At 36.8% G+C, this 18,883-nt stretch overlaps 2 protein-coding genes across 7 annotated transcripts in view; both read left to right on the forward strand.

Moving 5' to 3' along the window:
• The window catches only part of LOC121859731 (zinc finger protein 85-like), a 38,478-nt gene that overhangs the window by 5,242 nt on the left and 14,353 nt on the right, over nucleotides 1-18,883 (forward strand). The window contains exon 2 of one of the 2 annotated variants that reach the window (XM_042356680.1): nucleotides 15,450-18,879. The gene's annotated coding sequence lies outside the window, so the exon portion shown is untranslated. Of the gene's footprint in view, nucleotides 1-13,148; nucleotides 13,276-15,449; nucleotides 18,880-18,883 lie in introns of those variants that run through there. The other variant, XM_042356681.1, reaches the window with a different exon arrangement.
• LOC121859729 (zinc finger protein 37-like) lies at nucleotides 1,037-14,840 on the forward strand. 5 transcript variants are annotated; one of them, XM_042356675.1, is made up of 9 exons: nucleotides 1,216-1,504; nucleotides 6,240-6,600; nucleotides 7,290-7,462; nucleotides 7,679-7,750; nucleotides 7,981-8,067; nucleotides 8,277-8,390; nucleotides 8,878-9,021; nucleotides 12,240-12,292; nucleotides 12,877-12,995. In XM_042356675.1, the coding sequence occupies exons 2-8, from the start codon at nucleotides 6,503-6,505 to the stop codon at nucleotides 12,251-12,253; spliced, it is 702 nt and encodes a 233-aa protein (XP_042212609.1). In that variant the 5' UTR covers nucleotides 1,216-1,504; nucleotides 6,240-6,502; the 3' UTR covers nucleotides 12,254-12,292; nucleotides 12,877-12,995. The 5 variants fall into 5 exon arrangements, with proteins under 5 accessions (XP_042212605.1, XP_042212609.1, XP_042212604.1 ...); XM_042356671.1 differs by lacking the exons at nucleotides 1,216-1,504; nucleotides 12,240-12,292 and adding an exon at nucleotides 1,037-1,207 and having other exon boundaries at nucleotides 12,877-14,840; XM_042356670.1 differs by lacking the exon at nucleotides 12,240-12,292 and having other exon boundaries at nucleotides 1,217-1,504; nucleotides 12,877-14,840.

Genomic DNA, 18,883 nt, shown 5'->3' on the forward strand with positions numbered 1-18,883 from the left:
GGCAAACTTTTTCAGAGTGAGGGTTGTAAACTGTTGGAACAATCTACCAGAGAGTGTTGTGACGGCACCGAGTGTGAGCTCTTTCAAGACAAGACTTGACCAACACTGGAGCGGGTTCAGGTAGATTCAGTTAGATTGAGGAGCCGGTGCATGCTCAGTATGCCAACAGTGCGTAACAGAGACGCGACCGTTCGGCCAAGCGGCTAACGAGCCGATCTTTTGGTGAAGAGGATACAAGAAAAGGAACAGTAATCAGAGACGTGACCGATCATCCAAGCGGCTAATGAGCCGATCAGTGGTGTAGAGGATAAAATTAAACGTAAGATGAATGAGTGACTAGAAAACAGTGGAAATTGTATGCTTGAGAATAAAATGTGGTGTAAAGAGGATACTAGTTATGATAGTGAAGGATTCTAGGACTGAAGGCCTACCAGAATTTGCATAAGTGATGATACACCGAGAGAATGAGAAGCCTTTCTGGTCCCCAAGGAGGAAAAGAGTGAGTGTTGGGGAGAGAGGAACTACAGACGGTTATGCTCTAAATGAAAGAGGCCAGGTGGATTAAGGGGGCATGTAGGGCCCAGAAGGGCACTACGGATATTGATGTAAAGGGCCCAGGAAGGTACCATGGACCCCACATATAAAGGGTTCAAGGGGGCAGCATGCACCCCAAATATTAAAGGCCTAGGAGTATACCATGTACCCACATATAAAGCACCAAGGAGGGCATCTTGGCCGCAGATATAAAAGGCCCAGGGCGCCATGGACCCCAAATATAAAGGGCCGAGGAGGGCACTATGTACTCCGAATATAATGGGGCCCAGGAGGAAACCATGGACCCTAAATATAAGTGACCAAGTGTGCATCTCGGACCCTAAATATAAAGGGCTTGGGAGAGAACCATAGACCTAAAATTTAAGGGCCCAGCAGTGCAACATCGATCCTAACTATAATGGGCGCAAGAGGGAATCATGGGTCCTAAATTTAAGGGCCCAGGAGTTCTCCATGGACCGTAAGTATAAAGGGCCCAGGAGGGCACTAGCCTCATCCTTATTACTTCCCTATTCAGGCCATTTGCACTTCTTCAAACTTCACCCATTTGAACTTTCCTCATTCACAGACAATTCCTCCTTCCCTAAACCGTGAAGTTTGGAGTGTGCATTGCTTATACTCTGTACTGTACAGCCATGCAGCGTTATCATTAACGGTAAAGTGCTTGTAATAATAAAAAGATAATGTTATTAATGGTAGTAGTTTATAGAGCCGTCATGTAATAAGTACATTAATGGTAGTAGTAGTCATGTGTGGCTGGCTTAAGGTGGTACACCAGCTCCATCTGTGGCTCAATATATCGTTTGTATTAGTAAACAATGTGAGTGACAGCGGTGAATCTTCCACTGAAAAACATCGAGTTTTATTAATTTTGTCACTAAAATAAGTCCCGTGGAGGTGATTTAAGGTACAATGACGGCTACATTAAGATCAATTATTAATTAAAATGCAAGTAAGTGAAGCTTTGTTCATATTTAAGGGGTTGGGTGTAAACGGGACTGCCCAGTGTGGGTCAATAGGCCGCTGCAGTTTCCTCCATTCTTATGTTCTAATGTTAACACTCAGGGAGTGAATTGACGGTATTATTTTACTTTCGGACATAGCGACCCCGAAGTTATAGACTGCTGAAACATTTAGATCTCCCTGTTCTGAGCATTTTGAACCCTATATATACATGGTGGAAATGGATAATAGTGACACAATTGAATTTAATTGATTTTAAGTAGTTTTCAGTCCTCGTTTCTGTGAGGAAATGTTATCTGCACATCACGCATGCGCAATGTTGACTGACTGGGCAAAAACTAGCAATTTTCGCCAAAAATGAAGGTCAAATTCGTTTAAAACACACCAAAATACACTGGAAAATCATATTGGTCAACCTCTAGGGACTCGTGTCTTAAAGTAAAAATTTACTCCTAACTCCTAGACGGGGCTTCTGTCCCCGGAACAAGGTAGGCCTAACCTGACCCAGAGCCCTTGGACCCCTGGTAGGCCGAGCTTAAACTAACCTAAATGTTTCAGTAGTTAAAGCCTTGGCGGCGTGCCATGTCCGAAAGTGCAATACCTTAGTTAGAAGTGGAAGGACCAGCGACACGTAAGAATTGGATAGAATGATTGTCTTCTCGTAAAATTCTGCAGTAAGCTTAAAATAATCGCAAGAGCACAAATGACAACCAACCTCCACCACAGACATTGTGAGATTGGTCAATGAAATTAAAATCATACCCAGGCTGCTTCCTTTGAAAAAACCAAATGTGACTGGTCGAAAAAAATTTACGTGATGATATCGATATCTCATTGGTCACGACTAGATGACGTCAGTCAACATTGCTTATACGTGATGCGCAGATAACATCTCCTCACAGACAAAGACTGAAAATTACTTGAAATCAATTCAATTCAATTGTGTCGCTATTATCCATTTCTGCCTCGTATAAATAGGGTTCAAAATACTCAGAATAGGGAGATCTAAATGTTTCACTATTTTATAACTTTCTGGGGTGCTTTGTCCGAAAGTAAAATAATACCAGAGTAAGGTTAGGTTAGGTTAGGTTAGGTTAGGTTAGGTTAGGTTAGGTTAGGTTAGGTTAGGTTAGGTTAGGTTAGGTCAGGTCAGGTCAGGTCAGGTCAGGTGACTTGTTTTCGTTTTCTTCCCCACCTAAAAACCCTGATTTCCCAGGCTTTCCCCCATTACTGCGGGGATGGGGGGGACAAAACTAGCAATTCCTGCCAAAAATGAAGATCAGGTTCCTTTAAAACACACCAAAATGCACTGGAAAAACATATATGTCAACCCCTAGGGACTCATGTCCTAAAGGAAAAATTTACCGGATTTACATTATGCTCAACAATGGGTCCAGTGTTAGTACATAGATGGGGTTACGGTCAAATAGCCTATGGTTATTCGGCCTGCCTGAAATCCAGTTCAAATAACCACTTTGCTTAAAATTATCACTCAAAAAAACTTTAACCTGACTTATCACTTTCAGTGATTAAATAAAAGTACCCAACCCAGGTTAGGTTGGTTGGGTAAGTTTAGTCAGGTTAAGTTTCTTCAAGCTGCTAGTTAAAGCACGCAATCTTCATAAACTATCACTGTAGTTGTGTGTATAAACCGATTTTACCAATCTCAGATGTACTATATTTTCTGTACTGTACACCTGTGTGATCAGGTGAAAACACTGGTAGCCTCGACGTCCTGTACTTCGGTTGGTCATTTTATATTAGTGCACCATTCTATATAAACTAACCTAATCAGGGGGGGTTGCCCCCCTGATTTTTTTTTCCTATGTTTTTTTTTCATTGATTTACTTTCACACAACCATTGAATTTTAGGAATTTTACCTTTGTAATCAATAGTTTATACAATTATTAGACTTTTCAGTAAAGGTTTACGAAACTGTTATCAAACGAAGGAAATGTGCGATTTGCTTTAAATATTTTGTACACTCTATTTGCATGATATTAAACACAGAAATGGAAATGATAATGCATAGAACCTACTAGAACCTGACCTAACTAACTCATCCCATTAGATGAAGTTTGTGTGCATTTATGTGTTTAATGCAGTATTATGCTTATAGTGTGTACAAAAAACATAAACCAAATCGCACTAAGCCATAGAACCTAGGAAACCCTACCTGACCTCACCTCACTCAACCCTAACCTCACTCAACCTAACCTAACCTAACCTTATAAGCAAAGGAACCTAGAACACTGTACTTAACTATTGTCAATAAGAACAAAAATCTTAAACAACTTACCTTGGTATTATTTTACTTTAGGACATACCACGCCCAAAGGTTACAAACTACTGAAGCATTTAGGTCTCCCTATTCTGAGCATTTTCAACCCCATATATACCAGGCGGAAATGAATAATAGCGACACAATTTAATTTAATTGATTTTATATAGTTTTCAGTCTTCCTCTGTGAGATGTTATCGGCTCATCACGCATGCGCAATATTGACTGACGTCATCCAGTAGTGACCAATGATGTATCAATATCATCATGCAAATTTTTTTCGACCAATCATATTGGAATTTTTCAAAGGAAGCGCCTGGGTACGATTTTAATTTCATTGACCAGTCTCACAATGGCTGTGGTGGAGGTTGGTTGTCATTTGTGCTCTTACGATTAATTTAATTTTATTGCTGAATCTTACCTGAAAGACAATCATTCTATCTAATTCTTACGTATCCCTGGTCCTTCCACTTCTAAGGTATTGTACTTTCGGACATGGCACTCCCCCATTTAGGGGTTAGGTTAGGTTTTGTTAGGTTAGATGACTAGTTTTCGTTTTCTCTCCCCCCCCCCCCAAAAAAAACCCAGAATTCCACAGCTCTCCCTCATTATTTTTTTTTGGGGGGGTGGGGGCAAAAACGAGCAATTTCCATCAAAAATGAAGGTCAGATTTGTTTAAAACACACCAAATTACACTGGAAAAACATATTGGTCAACCCCTAGGGACTCTTGTCCTAAAGTAAAAATTAGCCCACCTGGGAACAGGTCACCGAGCCACATCGGGGCCTAGAGGGGGGGGGATATAATAATGATAATACGTAATTCATAGTAATAAAAAATACAAAACTGGAAACAAATTAATAAAATATTAATGATGATAATAATAATAACAATAATAATAATAATAATAATAATAATAATAATAATAATAATAATAATAAAGAACCATACAGAAATACAAAACTGAAAAAAAAATAGATCAAAAGTTGAGAAACAATATACTACAGGTATGTATGTTGTGTCGTTAATGGTAAGAGAAACAGTTGAGACCCTGCAATTATGTGTAAATGAGGCAGAAGGTCAGATCAGCAACCTGGGACTTGGTCACAATTTTCGTTGTCATATGGCAGTGAATCTAGGAAAAAAAGTCACAAGAAAAAAGTCACAGAAAAAATGGCACGGAAAAATATAACCTAACGTATCCTAACTTAACCTAACCTACGTGCAATGCCATTATATATACTGCTCCTCCCCGACTTACGACTTGCTCGACTTACGACCTGGATTTGGGTCCCTGACCCTGCTGTAAGTCGGGGAGGAGCTGTATATTGTGTTGTCAATATGTTCAAGTCATGTGACTTTTTTTCCTGTGACTTTATTTCCGTTCACCATGGCAGCAGGGTCTACCATTAGACAAGACATTATGCTTCCAATATCTTCCCAGGCGGTAGTACCTCCCTATTTGGTAGCTGCCTAATACCTGCTACGTTGTTTCGTATAACACTGCATTTTAAGGAATGTGACCGACGCTAAACGAGGACTTTTGTACTTGTATTTTATAAATCAGGAGATTTAGAGTGGATGTTTGCCTTACGTTGCTGCCTCAAATTAATTGTTACATATTTCGTTATAGATTTTTTCCCACTTGTTTATTTTTAGTCTTGACAACAACAAAGACTATATAAATCAAGTCTTTGCCAAATTTTTGGGTAATATTATAAGACATTGTGCCACATTAACAAGTAACTTTAGACAAAAATTCTATAGAAGTTAACTTCTTTTCTCAAATATATCCCAAAACAGATGGAAGAAATGCAATTTTTAAAATTTTGTTTTCCCCTCCATCCACCCGAGGAAACCATATGTGTGTTTCACCTGTTGACAGATGCATCTCAGCAACCAACGAAACCTTTCCATACCTTCCTTAACCATATTTAAACACCTAATGTTGAATAACCTATTAAACACAATCTAACAAACTAAATTAACCTACTAAACCTAACCTAAAATAATAGTTCGGTTAGGCATTTCTTTTTTGGTTCATCTTTTATTCCTTTAATTTCTTAATGCAAACCATTGGAGTTCTTTTGGTGATCTTAATGCAAGTCAGTTTGTAAGTGAAGTTGACATACTGGTAACTAAACCAGTTTGTGAAGAAACATTCAAGGAGATTAAGAGGTTTTACTGTAGCTATACACTGTAACTGGTGTTTGATGTGTTAAGTTTCTATATATTGTATAATAATTGGATGTGAATTTGTTTTCCTATGTAAATAAATATTATCTAGAAATAGTTTGTAGCGAAAGGAATGATATTTATTCTCCAACCTTCCTTAGTCCATCACAATGTGAGAAGAGAAACCATTGACTTAACACATCATTTATAAGCAGTTTTACTTATATATGAAGTTCACCTGATGACTATTGCTCTCTGTTCTTCCAGATCATGTAGTTCTTCACAAATGGAGAGAAGAAAGGAATAATTTTACACTTATCATGCAAGCATGATATAGTATCTGCTATAATGGGGGATACTGGAGTGAACCAAAGACTATACAGTATAAGAAAGATGGGAAAGCAAGGTGAAAACTGCGTAAGCCACATAGCATATAGTTGGCCGCGGGATCAATAGATGACGTTAGTGTGCAAGGCGCGGGTCGTCTGTACGTCGTCTGTTTGTTTAGACGAAGACCAGGACATTTAACCATGAGTGGGCGTCACCATCACCCTTGTGTCGTATGCACACGTACAAAAACGGATCACCCTGTGCTTGTGTTTCACGTTTTCCCCAAAGACAGAAAAAGGTAATAGCACCATTGTTTTCAATGTATAGTACCTATATAAAGGGAAATAGATAATGAAATGTTAAACATATCAAAAGTTTGGTGATTACAGCAATGACGAAAGTTTGGTGTTCGCAGCAATGTATTTGAAGTCGTGGTGCGAATCCTAATCAACAGAGATAGCCCATTTTTAGTAATATATTTTCTTTTTAGCATAATTATGATCAGTTAAATGTATTGTCTTGTTGGCAAGTGTTTTATGTTATAAAAGATAAAAGCATATAAAAGCAAGTGTTACCAAGAAAAAGCTCCAAACATGTCACCATTGTGCCTTATTTTCACACGAAATACCAATATAGAGTAGTACAGTACATGAATAGAATGTGAGTAGTCGGCAGGTACTATAATTATAAGATGAGGCTGGTAAAACTCTTGTAAACATTTACTTCAAAGTCTTCTTGATGTCAGCCAATATATTTCTTGGATCAATTAAAACATTTTATGAATTTAATGATACAGTTTAATGAAATATGAGTGCAAACATGGTACTGAATCTCTCCTTTACTGTAATGTCTTCTCACCTTTCCCATCACTTACTTCAGTTTGATTGGTGTTTGGTAATGACAGTACAAGTTCATCATGTGGTTACACATTTGCGGGAAAATTATTATAAATGGACATATTCACTATTCTCTATGCTTACATTTCAGATGCCTTCAATGGCTCAGTGCTGTTAACCAACCAATATTACACAAGAAGACATATGAGCAACTAAACAGAAGCTGTAACATCTGTAGCTTCCACTTTTCACCTAAGAATTATATTAATGGAACACCCCATTCTAGGCTCACCAAACTTGCATGTCCAGATCAGAACCTTACAGGTAAGAACATGCATGAATACAGTAGATATGAAGAGAAACTATATTTCCTGTTTTATATATACCAGAATAATAGATATGAAGATAACCTACCAGGTATATGATTTTGTATTTCCTTTTTTATATAACTTATATAAAGTACTGTATAGTGTTGTTATGAGTTATTTGTGGACAAAGATAAGCTGCATACCAATGATATGCAAACATTCAAACTTTCAGATAATGCTAGGGATAGTTCCTCTATTGCAGCAAACTGCAGCTATGAAAGTGCTTTTGATGGATCAACTCAAGGTGCAGTATGAGATCAGGCTTTTGTCACCGATATACATAGAATTTGTTGAGAGTTACTGTACAGTACTTATAATGAATTATCTGTTCATAAATGTGCATTAGATTTGATGATTACAGTATTAAGTGATATGAAATTTTTAAATTGTACTATTATTGTACATGTAAATATTGTAAACACTGTTTACCGTTTTCCATGCTGTATTTCCTGGACATGATCAAATCTATTCCAGGTTCAGGTAACATTGAAAAAGAAATCAGTGTAGACTATACAACTGATGTGAGACCCAGGGACCTTCAATATGACTTTGATGATTTAGGTATGTGTAGTACACCTGTTTATAGTTTGCTCGCCATTCTTAAGTTCTCATGCACATATGCATATAATGTTAAATGTTAGTACAGTACAGTATTATTCTTATAGATGGTAAAGTTTATGATGTACTGTACTGTACTGTATTTGAACCTGGAAAATTCCATAAAAAAAATGTAGGATTTTGACCTTTTATATACTAAATAATCTCTACAGACCTGGCAAGTACGGTGGAATTTGATGTCATTTTGACACGAGAAAGTTGGGATCCTGCATTTCCTGACCCAGCTCTTTCAGGGAAAGAAGTAGTTACTAGACAATCAGAACTTGGTAAGAAACAATTGAATGTTTGTTTGTTTATTTGATATGCTCTTATGATGGTTACTGCATATAACATATATTTACTGTTACAAAGGGATGCAATAATTGATTCTTACATTACTGTTTATTGTAAATTTGCAAATTATGGTTATGTGTAACTTGAATGTGATAATTATAAAGTGTGAATTGTCATAGGTGTTAAACTGTGTTGTATGGTTTGTTATTGACCTTTTCCTAATGATATCTGACTTTTTGCTGTCTTGCTAAGGTGTACATGTATATTGCATACTGTACATGTAATACAAGAAAAATGTGCTGTATAGTGCTGCACAGTATTTCTTAGCTGAAACCACCAAAATAAAGTTAAGCATAACTTAGGTTATGTAAAAATGTACATTGTAATGCGATTGTACTTTATGTACATGTTTTGTACAAGGGAAGAACAACAAATTGGTATACTGTACAGCAATACTATAATTGTATTCAAAATTTTCAGATGGCAATTCTGCTAGGACCATACCACCACCACCACCTGTCACACCAGGCAAAAGTGAAACTTACAGAACTAAGTCACTGTGCCCTGCTCTCCCTGCTCCAGTTGTTTCAGTTGATGAACGGATTGCTGGGCATTCAGAATGTGGTAGGTTTTGCTTGAAAATATTTTGCTTATTGCTTATACTGGTATTACTATCATTAAACTGTACAATACTTGTGTCTACAGTTGCAGTACTGTATATATAAACATGTTTATTGAATCATAGACTTCTGTGTAATATGGATTTCTTACAGTATTGATATATATTATTTACCTTGAATGTTCCAATCATATGGTGTAAATTGCAGTAATATTTGATACTGTACTGCACTGTAACATCTCATATACAATACTGATACTGTATTGATCTTTCCTTGGCCATATGGCATTGGTGCAACACATGCTGTAAATACGGTACAAGAATGTTGTAAAGTATTATGCAGTACTATACAGTGCAGAATTTCTTTTACAACAGCAGTTCATCTCATCTTACAAAACATAAATAATTTTACGATTTCAAACGTTTTGTGTACAGTGATGTACTGATTTTATTGAGTTGTGTAGAAATTCCTTTAAAGGTACCATCAGATATGAACATTACAGTTCTGCTCTGATATGTGCTATATTTGAACTTGATAGTGTATATGATAATAACATTATTCATAATTTTCAGCTAATAATTTTGCTATGAAGAAAACATCTCGCACTAGATCCAAAAAATACCACCTTGTACAAAAATACAAAGCAAGGTGCAACAGATTATTAGATAAGGTTCCGATCTTGAAAAGGGTAGGCCAAATTTGTTAATATGTTTGATAACATCCAGAATTATTAAAAATGCCTCAAAATATTGCGGTGGATATGGACTAGAATTTTTTAAAGCACAATTAATGAGGAGTTATATATAGTATATAAAAAAGAGACGACGTTACGCTAAGGCCCAACGCTCTCTAGCATTAAGCTTATATTTCGTAAATTCAAAATTGTACAAATTTTTATCATGGTTATTTATTCTTCCCACACCACGTATGCTTAGGTATTGGATTTACTTATATTGAAAAATTTTAATAGAGATAGTAGCATGTCCCTGAAATTAGCCCCAAAACTGACAGCTAAGCACATATATTACATTTCATTTGAAAAAATGCAAGTATGTTTAGCTGCGCAGGTATTCAGTAGAAATGTGGCAGCTGGCATCAATACGTATGCTGAACTACCGTAGGTTCTCTGTGCCTGTTGAAGCAAAAGAAACAGCAAAATTTATCAATGAAATGGATAAACATTTTGATACATTTAATAGTAGTCTTATAAATCATTATAAAAGTAATAGATGTGCATTAACATTGGATAATGGCCAAATAGAAAATCTTAGTACTTTTAAGAATTGGATGGCCTCCATAACATTAATAGGAAATAACAGCTTCATTCCATTATTGCAGGGTGGCAGCTAAGTATTGCAAGTTTGAGATCTTTTTGGGAGAACAAAAGTGCAAATTATGCTTTCAAATATTTGCTTACTAATAGATTAAATCAATTTTTATTAAATTGTGAATGATATGATGAGATACGGTTGAACAAAATGCTAAAACATATACTATATATCAGGTTACATATGCCATAAATTAAAAGACCATGTATATGTGAAAAATATTTATTTACATCATAGAGATTCTGAAAATTCAAAGTATCTTAAGTATGCAAGTCAGACAATTATTGATATTGTATCACAGCTTGAAAGTATTTTTCAAGAACACATTAATAACAATATTGATAAAAATAACATTTAAGTCAACTTATTGAAGATTATGAAAGTGTAACGGCTATGTGACTGCTACCTTTGTATAACAGCTACTTGTGAAGCTGTCATATATGTAACAACCTTAGAGCTGTCACCACTTGTAACAGCCACTTGTGGAGCTGTCACATTATGTAACTGTGTAGTTATGTAGCTGACACCACTGTTATCTTATGTAGCTGTTTGTGGTTACCTGAGCTTGACTCTTGAGAGGTAACTCAACTGTTACATGTAAAATGTTTATGGGTTAAGTTTGCAAAACCCAAATAGTCTTTTCTCTATTTATTTATGAAAATATATTATGAACAGTCAATAAGGATAATCCGAAATTAACACTGTAAGCTGTAAGTGTTAGAAGAGGACGGAGCTCATCTCGGATATGCTCTCATTAGCTGATCTAAGGTCTACAGAGAGTGGAAAATACCCATCACATGGGCTGCACATGATAGCTCACGGCTCTTGGAAAATTACAGGCAGTGATAGAATTAAACGGGCTAATACAAAAGGTAAAGTTACCCTGAATAATGACGTTTGTGAGCCTACCTGCCAAATGTTCTCTCTAAATAGCAATCAATCTATCTATCAAACAGAAAAATCAGTGCATTAACATGTATTTATTTGTGTATGTATAGAATGCATAAAAGTACACTATATTCATGTTATGCACATCTTGTAAGTATGTAATTATAATTACAGTATACTGTATTACCGGGTACATGAATATTCTACTCAATATTAAATTATTATGTTGCTATATATCATTGATCATATAGAATTTACTGTGTGATTTTGTATGTGTGTGTGTAAGTGTGTATGTGTGTGTGCATGTGTACACATTAAGAATGTCAAGGCAAAGACGTCAAGGTATTATCAGCTTACTTCACTGGTTACCATGGACACACTATCCTTACACACCGTGGGCTTTAAGTTAGCCCGTTGCCAACAGATGGCGTTGATCGGAACTCAGTGGCTTACGTTTCTTTTATCGATAAAGGAAGTCGCTTTCCCGTCTTTCTTATAATAGTCTTTGGGAGTGAATGGACTCTTCGATATGAGACAATATTGGTGTTAATGGTGAGGTGGTTGTTGTTGTGGAGGGGATGGAAATGGAAGATGAAGCTGTTATGGTTGACGCATCAGAAACTGGAACTACCGTTTACAGAAATTTCTCTTGTCAAACAGATTTTACAACACATATTGGAGCGAGTATCCCTGTTCTCTTCTGTGGATTGTTTTCTCCATCTTGTGATGCTGAAACACAATGTGACATTCCTCCTCTGAAAGTGAATGTTTCTGTTTGTACATATGGTAGTAAAAAGGTTGATTCAGCAATAAGATGTGCAACTGAGAAAATAAGAAAATATTCCCTTGCTAGTCCTGTTGAACCCAAAGAGTCTGTCAAGGAAAAAACTGATCTTCAGCAACAAACTATTGAGGAAGTGATACGTAAGGTGCCAGCCGTTGATGGTAATGATAGCGACATTTCATTGTTTAACAGTGACACTGATACGTGTATATTGTTTAACAGTGACACTGATATAAAGGAGATGGCTGAATGTGCTGCTGCAGTTTCTACACAATGTGAGTGTTGTCATTGTTTGAAAGATTGTGCCTATACAACACTGTATTGTATTGATTTCCTAAATCTGTGTTTGTACAGGAACAAATATTTTTTCAAAAACTTTCTGAATCTAGGAATACTTTTTGTTTTTTCATGGCAATTTTAGTTAATTATCATAATTCTGTTTGTTATTACTGTAAAATATATTTTGTTGTCACTTTGTACCATTTGGAATGTGTAAGACAGTGTATGTAAAATATTACTACCGGTACTTGTTTTTCCAACCCTTGCCTGTCAACTTCTGCACTCGTGTTGTGCCACTCTTACAATACCTTCCTTGTCATGTGGTTTCCATATCCTTTTAACCATTGCACACATGTTGGAGTAAAGGCTATAGAAAGATAGTGCAGATACAGCTGGCCCTTATTTGAGGAATGTTGATCTCATTATTAGGGTCATTATTTTGTGTTATTTTATAGAATTATTTCTCATTGTTAAGTTGAAGTTAGTACATACAGTATACAGTTATTATACAGTATACCAGTATATATATTATATATATATATAGAGCATATATATATATTTTTTGTTTTTTCAATTTCAGATACACAACATTCACATCTGAAACAAAGAAAACAGAAGAAGCCACGCAAAGTTGATGATTTTAATTGTGATGAAGCAAAAAAGAAGCCAAGGAAGAGGACAAGGAAGCCAAAGGCTGACGAAAAATTTACTGGTGTAGTATTTGACCCCAGAAAAGGCACCATTAAAATAAAGGACATTAGTGAAACATGCGATAAAAATTCACCCACTGAAAATTCTGACCGGGCTTTCGTACCTTTTAAATATAGAGAGAAGACAGGTAAGAACAGTGAGCTGGGAACACGAGATGTAATAGTTAGTAAGGAGGAGGACCAGACAGAAGAATGTTATAGTGATTGGATTACTGATGATGAAGTTGATGATGATGAAAGTGATTCTGGAAAACCTGCTTTTAATCAAGGTAACCGCACGTGTTCACATTGTACGTTGACATTTAACTCGCCCTTGTTACTTCTAGAACATTTAGAAGGTAATCATGCAGCCCATGTTTGTAGTATATGTGGGTTTACAACTCCATTTAAGCATGGATTAAAGAAGCATATGGTGAAACATTCAAAGGAAAGAGCATTTGTGTGTGATATTTGTGGTAAGCAGTACTCTCACAAGCAATATTTAAAGGGGCACATTTCTCGTGCACATAGTGATTATGACCATGGGAACAGATACCCATTTAACTGTCAGCATTGCAAAAGACTTTATCACAGTGAGGCAAACTTGATGAGACATCAAAAACAAGAAAGTGGCCCCTGTGAAGTTTGTGGAGTTATGTTAAAATGCAGTGGTCTTTTGTGGCATCATAAGAGGGACCATTTTTCTCAGGGTGAGAATTGCAAAAAAGGATTTCAGTCTAGGAATACATTACTGTTGCATAAAAGTACAACGCATAAAAAAAAAACTATTAAGTGTCCAATCTGCCCAAAGAAATTTGCCTTTCAATCTTATTTGAATACTCACCTTGCAAATACCCATAAAGAGGGTTCCCTGCAATATAAATGTCCTGATTGTAGTTTTTGTACTAGATCAAAGCCTTACCTAACATCTCATCAGAGTAGAATGCATAAACCTCCACTGAAATTCTACTCTTGTGGCTTCTGTAAAAAAGATTTTAGGAGCAATTCTCGTCTAGTAGAACATACACGTATTCACACAGGTGAGAGACCTTTTTCATGTCCTGTGTGCTGCAAAACATTTTATACTCAGGGTAACCTCTATGCTCATGAAAGGTCTGTTCATAACAGACTAACAAATTATGGTTCAAGAGATACAGAAAGTCGACAAGACGCAGCCACGATGCGTCGTAAGATTTCAAGTTGTTACGAATGTCATCTTTGCGATTCAACATTTCCAACATTCAGGAAACTCAAGTATCATTTATTTAGAGATCACAAAATAGATAATGATGCAAAAAAGGGGGACAATGTCGAACAGGAACGAGTGGTAGAAATGAATGAAGCTGGGATGGTGCCGGTACAAATGGAAACAAGTACCAAAGATCTCTTGCCTGAAGACTTTGAACCAATCGTAAAGGAAAATGACACAATATATGCCATTCCTCCAAGTGATGAAGTTGTGAGTAGGGTAACCTTACCCATGCCAGCTTATGTTGTGCCTCCAACTGTTAAAGATTGATGGTGTTCAGTACCATGTTGTAAGAAGTAATCAGTGAAATGTTATAGGCACTTTTTTACCATTACTTTGAATATTGATTTAGCTACTCTTCTTTTTAACTGATTCAAGAAATATGTTTTAGAAGTAGCTATTTTTTTTTAAATAATACCTGTGGCTATACTGCATTATGAGAGAGACTTAATGACAGTTTTGCCCTTTTTAAAAAGGAAATCCACCTTCTGCTGTTGATATCTCATGTATTGTCCTTTAAGGTTCTTTTCAATCATCACCCATAGTATCAGTCTGACTATGTATACAGTACAGTATTGATTTTATTAATTACAGTACCTATACAGGTAAGTGTTTTTCCAATTTATTCCTTTATTCTCTTACTGGTTGTGTAAGATTTCAGCATTATATTTACCAGGGAATTTATTTAAAGTTGTCAGCATCTTCAGTGAACTCATTAGAATTTAATGTTGTGAATGATTTTGCCATGACGTAAATATTACTTTTATTTAAAAGGTAGAATTGGTGAAAATTATTTTTGTAAATAATTTTGATCTTCAGGTTTTCATACTCTGTCTACATCATGTATTAAGAAATATTGTACAGTGTACCTAAAATACTGTGTCAGTATAGATATACTGTAATTGCAGTATAAAGTACAGGTACACTACAGTAATTGCCAAAATATGATGACAGTACTGTGTCCTATACAGATACAGGTATCCCTCATTTGACGTTTGTTGTTGTTTTCGGGAAACCTAATGCTAAGCAACATTATCTCCAATTGAGGGATTACAGCAAAGTACGTACGGCGAACAACAGGATCAAAGAGCAGGGTGGTAGATGTTGAGTACGGTAGAGTGTTGTACTCCCTAATAATATTAATAAACCAGTTTGATATAAACTGTTTCAAAGTTAAGCATTTGATTTCCTATTAACACTCTTGGGTTTAGTGAGGTGCTCTCCAGCATTGCTCAAGTGAGTGTTTGGGGCCAAGCTACTAGAGGGGAGGGAGGAGCTGAGTGTTGGTGTGGGGGGACTGCCACTAACTGAAGAACTCTTGTTGACAGAAAATTGAGAAGCTTATTAAGGTGTGATTAGTGTAAGCAGGTCTATTGGGACATGTGACAGTCCTTATGAATGGCATGCAATTTAAAGAAATGGCTACTCATGTGAGGGATGTCAAGTGGCCTCATATGAAGGATGTCACAGTTTAAGGGTTGGTTACTTTAGTCTCTTCCCCTTGGCAGATTTCATTTAATTTTTGTTCATATTTCAGGAGGACCCAAGTCATAATTTCTGATACAAAGTTGGTACAGTACAAAACTAAGTTATAACTTTATAATCCAAATTGTTCAGTTTTTTATTTCTGAAAGTAAAAAATACGTATATGGCTCCATTAATTTTGAGGCCTCGGAGTAAAGAGGTCAGCTTTTAAATCAGTAATAGTTGACATCTGTGTTTATACTGGGATTTAGGGTGCACAGACTCTGACTGCTGTTTATTTCCTACAATTAGTTAACTATTCTTTCATAGTGGAATCCCACCTTATACCAACACAAAATGTCTTCAATACTTGTTATCAGTAACTTATTATTGTCAAGTCCAGTACTGTACAGTATCTGGTGTTAGGATTGAGTTCATAACTGAAGTTTGTCATGTAATGTATATAGTCCCATTCAGAGGTGATAGATTTTTTGTAGAATGCCATGGGTAAGAAAAGAATAGTAATTACTCTACTATATTTTTTTTCTATGTTTGGTTAAGATAAAGAGTACGGTACTGTATATGCAACTTATCCTATAATTATGAAGAACTACAATACCTGTTGAGAAATACATTAATTTTTTTTTTATCTTATGAATCCTATTTTCAATGTAATACAAATACTTAATCTAAGCAAACCTAATTTTGAAAGTGCTAATCATCACTGATTTTGGTGTCAAATTTTCCACCACAAATAATCAAGACAAAGCATATGTCAACCTTCATTTGTTGTAGATTGACAATGTATTAGTGCACACATCAAACATCTCTTTCCCTCTTCACCACTGGTATGGTTGCTAGCTGTTTGGGTGTTCAGTCATTTATCCATTATGCACTATTGGTATTTACTGGGCATACACAGGTTCTTGAATGTATTACATGTACAGTACATACACCAGTGTTGGTCAAGTCTTGTTTAATATAAGCTCACACTTGGTGCTGGCACAACATTACCTGGCAGGTTACTCTTAAAGAGTTCACAACTTTTACTTCAAATAATTTAGCCCTGACAGTTTTCTGTTCCTGTGGTGTCTTTAATGTGAAACTGTGACCTTAAGTGAGATGGGCATATGCTAACTCCAGATGTCCTTTGAGGTGTTAATTAATCACCCCTTGAAGGCATACTAAACTCTCTTAATTTATGAGCTGCTCAATTGCATGCACTAGTTTGGTGGAACTCTTTTTGATGTTTAGATTATCTCGGGGACCAAACAAAATTACAGTACTGTACAGTACTGCAAGTTGAGAAACACCAAGGCAATGAAGAGCTGTATGAGGGACGGACCATCAAGGGATGAGTATGATCTTTGCCAAAGCCAGTTATCCGTATAAACACCCAGGACTTTTTTTTTTCGTATAGTTTCAATTCAATTTCTTCATCAAAGTTTCCCCACCACTGACTTAAACTTTTCTTCATTTGTTGGCTTTTTACAAGTTGCTTGTTGGAAACATCTTTGTTTTGTGCAGCTAGCAACTTCTTTGTATGCACAGGCCCTTGAACTTATCTAAATCAATGCCGGTCTAGCCTGGGTTTTAAAGAGATTGTAAATTGTTTTCTGTCAACATTCATTGTTTATGATTTATTATTTCACCAGTTATGAGTTCACTAGGCATTCAGGTGGTTGGTGTATTCTTTATTATATGTATTGTACAGTACTGTACTTTGTTTTGAAGTTTATTGTTCAGTTTTAGTACAGGAGGGCACCAGAATATCACGAGGAAACCTGAGATGTTTGGTGGGGTTGCAGGGGATAACATCTTTTCCGTCTGTGTCCTGGGTCAGGACCTTAAATTTGAACTCGGGATACAGTGGTGATATATTTGCTCGTTACTACTGTACCACCACCTTTATACAATGACTTCAAAACTCTCAGCCAAAATAAGTTTGTTCTGATAGTATTGAGTGCTGGTAGCTTCTTTTGCTTGAGATTGAGACCTCCAGTGGAGCAGTCATCTTTTAATTCCTGAAACATTGGTGTAACAATGCTGTGTAATGTGAATAACTCTCACTATTGTGTCCTGGGTTGAACTACAGTAAAAGAATGGCTTGAAGAAGGTGTGGGAAGGGTGTTATCCAGTGTGACCCGACCAAAAATCACAGGTTTTCTCCTGCAATAACACTGGACAATGAAGGTCATAACAAAAGGCAGACCAGCTGCCCAAATGGATAGTAAGTTAATAATTGGTGAAACTATAAAATAAAGGAGGCAAAGATGGGAATATACATGGATTACTTATTTAAGTTAACAATATTGGATGGATGTGAAGCATTTGGGATTCTGGATGCAAGATGAATGAGTGAGTAGAAAACAGTGGAAATTGTGTGCTTGAGAATAAAATGTGGTGTAAAGAGGATACTAGTTATGATAGTGAAGGATTATAGGACTGAAGGCCTACCAGAGTTTACATAAGTGATGATTCACTGAGAGAATGAGAAGCCTTGCTGGTCCCCAAGGAGGAAAAGAGTGAGTGTTGGGGAACAGGAATAACAGACGGTTATGCTCTAAATATAAAAGGCCAGGAGGATGAAAGGGGCATGTAGGGCTCAGAAGGGCCCTTGAGGCCACCATAAACCCCAAATATAAAGGGCCCAGGAGGGCAGGTACCATGGACCCCACAAAGGGCCCAGAAGGGCACCATGGACCCCAGATATAAGCGGCCCATGAGGACACCATGGACCCCACATGTAAAGGGCCCAAGATGGCACCTTTAACCCCGCATGAAGGGCCCAGGAGGGTACCATGGAGCCCACATATAAAGGGCCCAGGAAGACACCATGGACCCCACATATAAAGGGCCCAGGAGGGCACCTTGGAGCTCATATAAAGGGCCCAGACGGGCACCATGGACCCCACATATAAAGGTTAAAGGTTCCAGGAGGGCAAAATGGGCCCCAAATATAAAGAGCCCAGGAGTTCTCCATGGACCCTAAGTATAAAGGGCCTAGGAGGGCACTAGCCTCATCCTTATTACTTCCCTATTCAGGCCATTTGCACTTCTTCAAACTTCACCCATTTGAACTTTCCTCATTCACAGAATTCCTCCTTCCCTAAACCGTGAAGTTTGGAGTTAGCATTGCTTATACTCTGTACTGTACAGCCATGCAGCGTTATCATTAACGGTAA

This window comes from Homarus americanus, unplaced genomic scaffold (assembly GCF_018991925.1).
Source record: "Homarus americanus isolate GMGI-L3 unplaced genomic scaffold, GMGI_Hamer_2.0 scaffold27231, whole genome shotgun sequence".
In the NCBI taxonomy this organism is placed as follows: Eukaryota; Metazoa; Arthropoda; class Malacostraca; order Decapoda; family Nephropidae; genus Homarus; species Homarus americanus.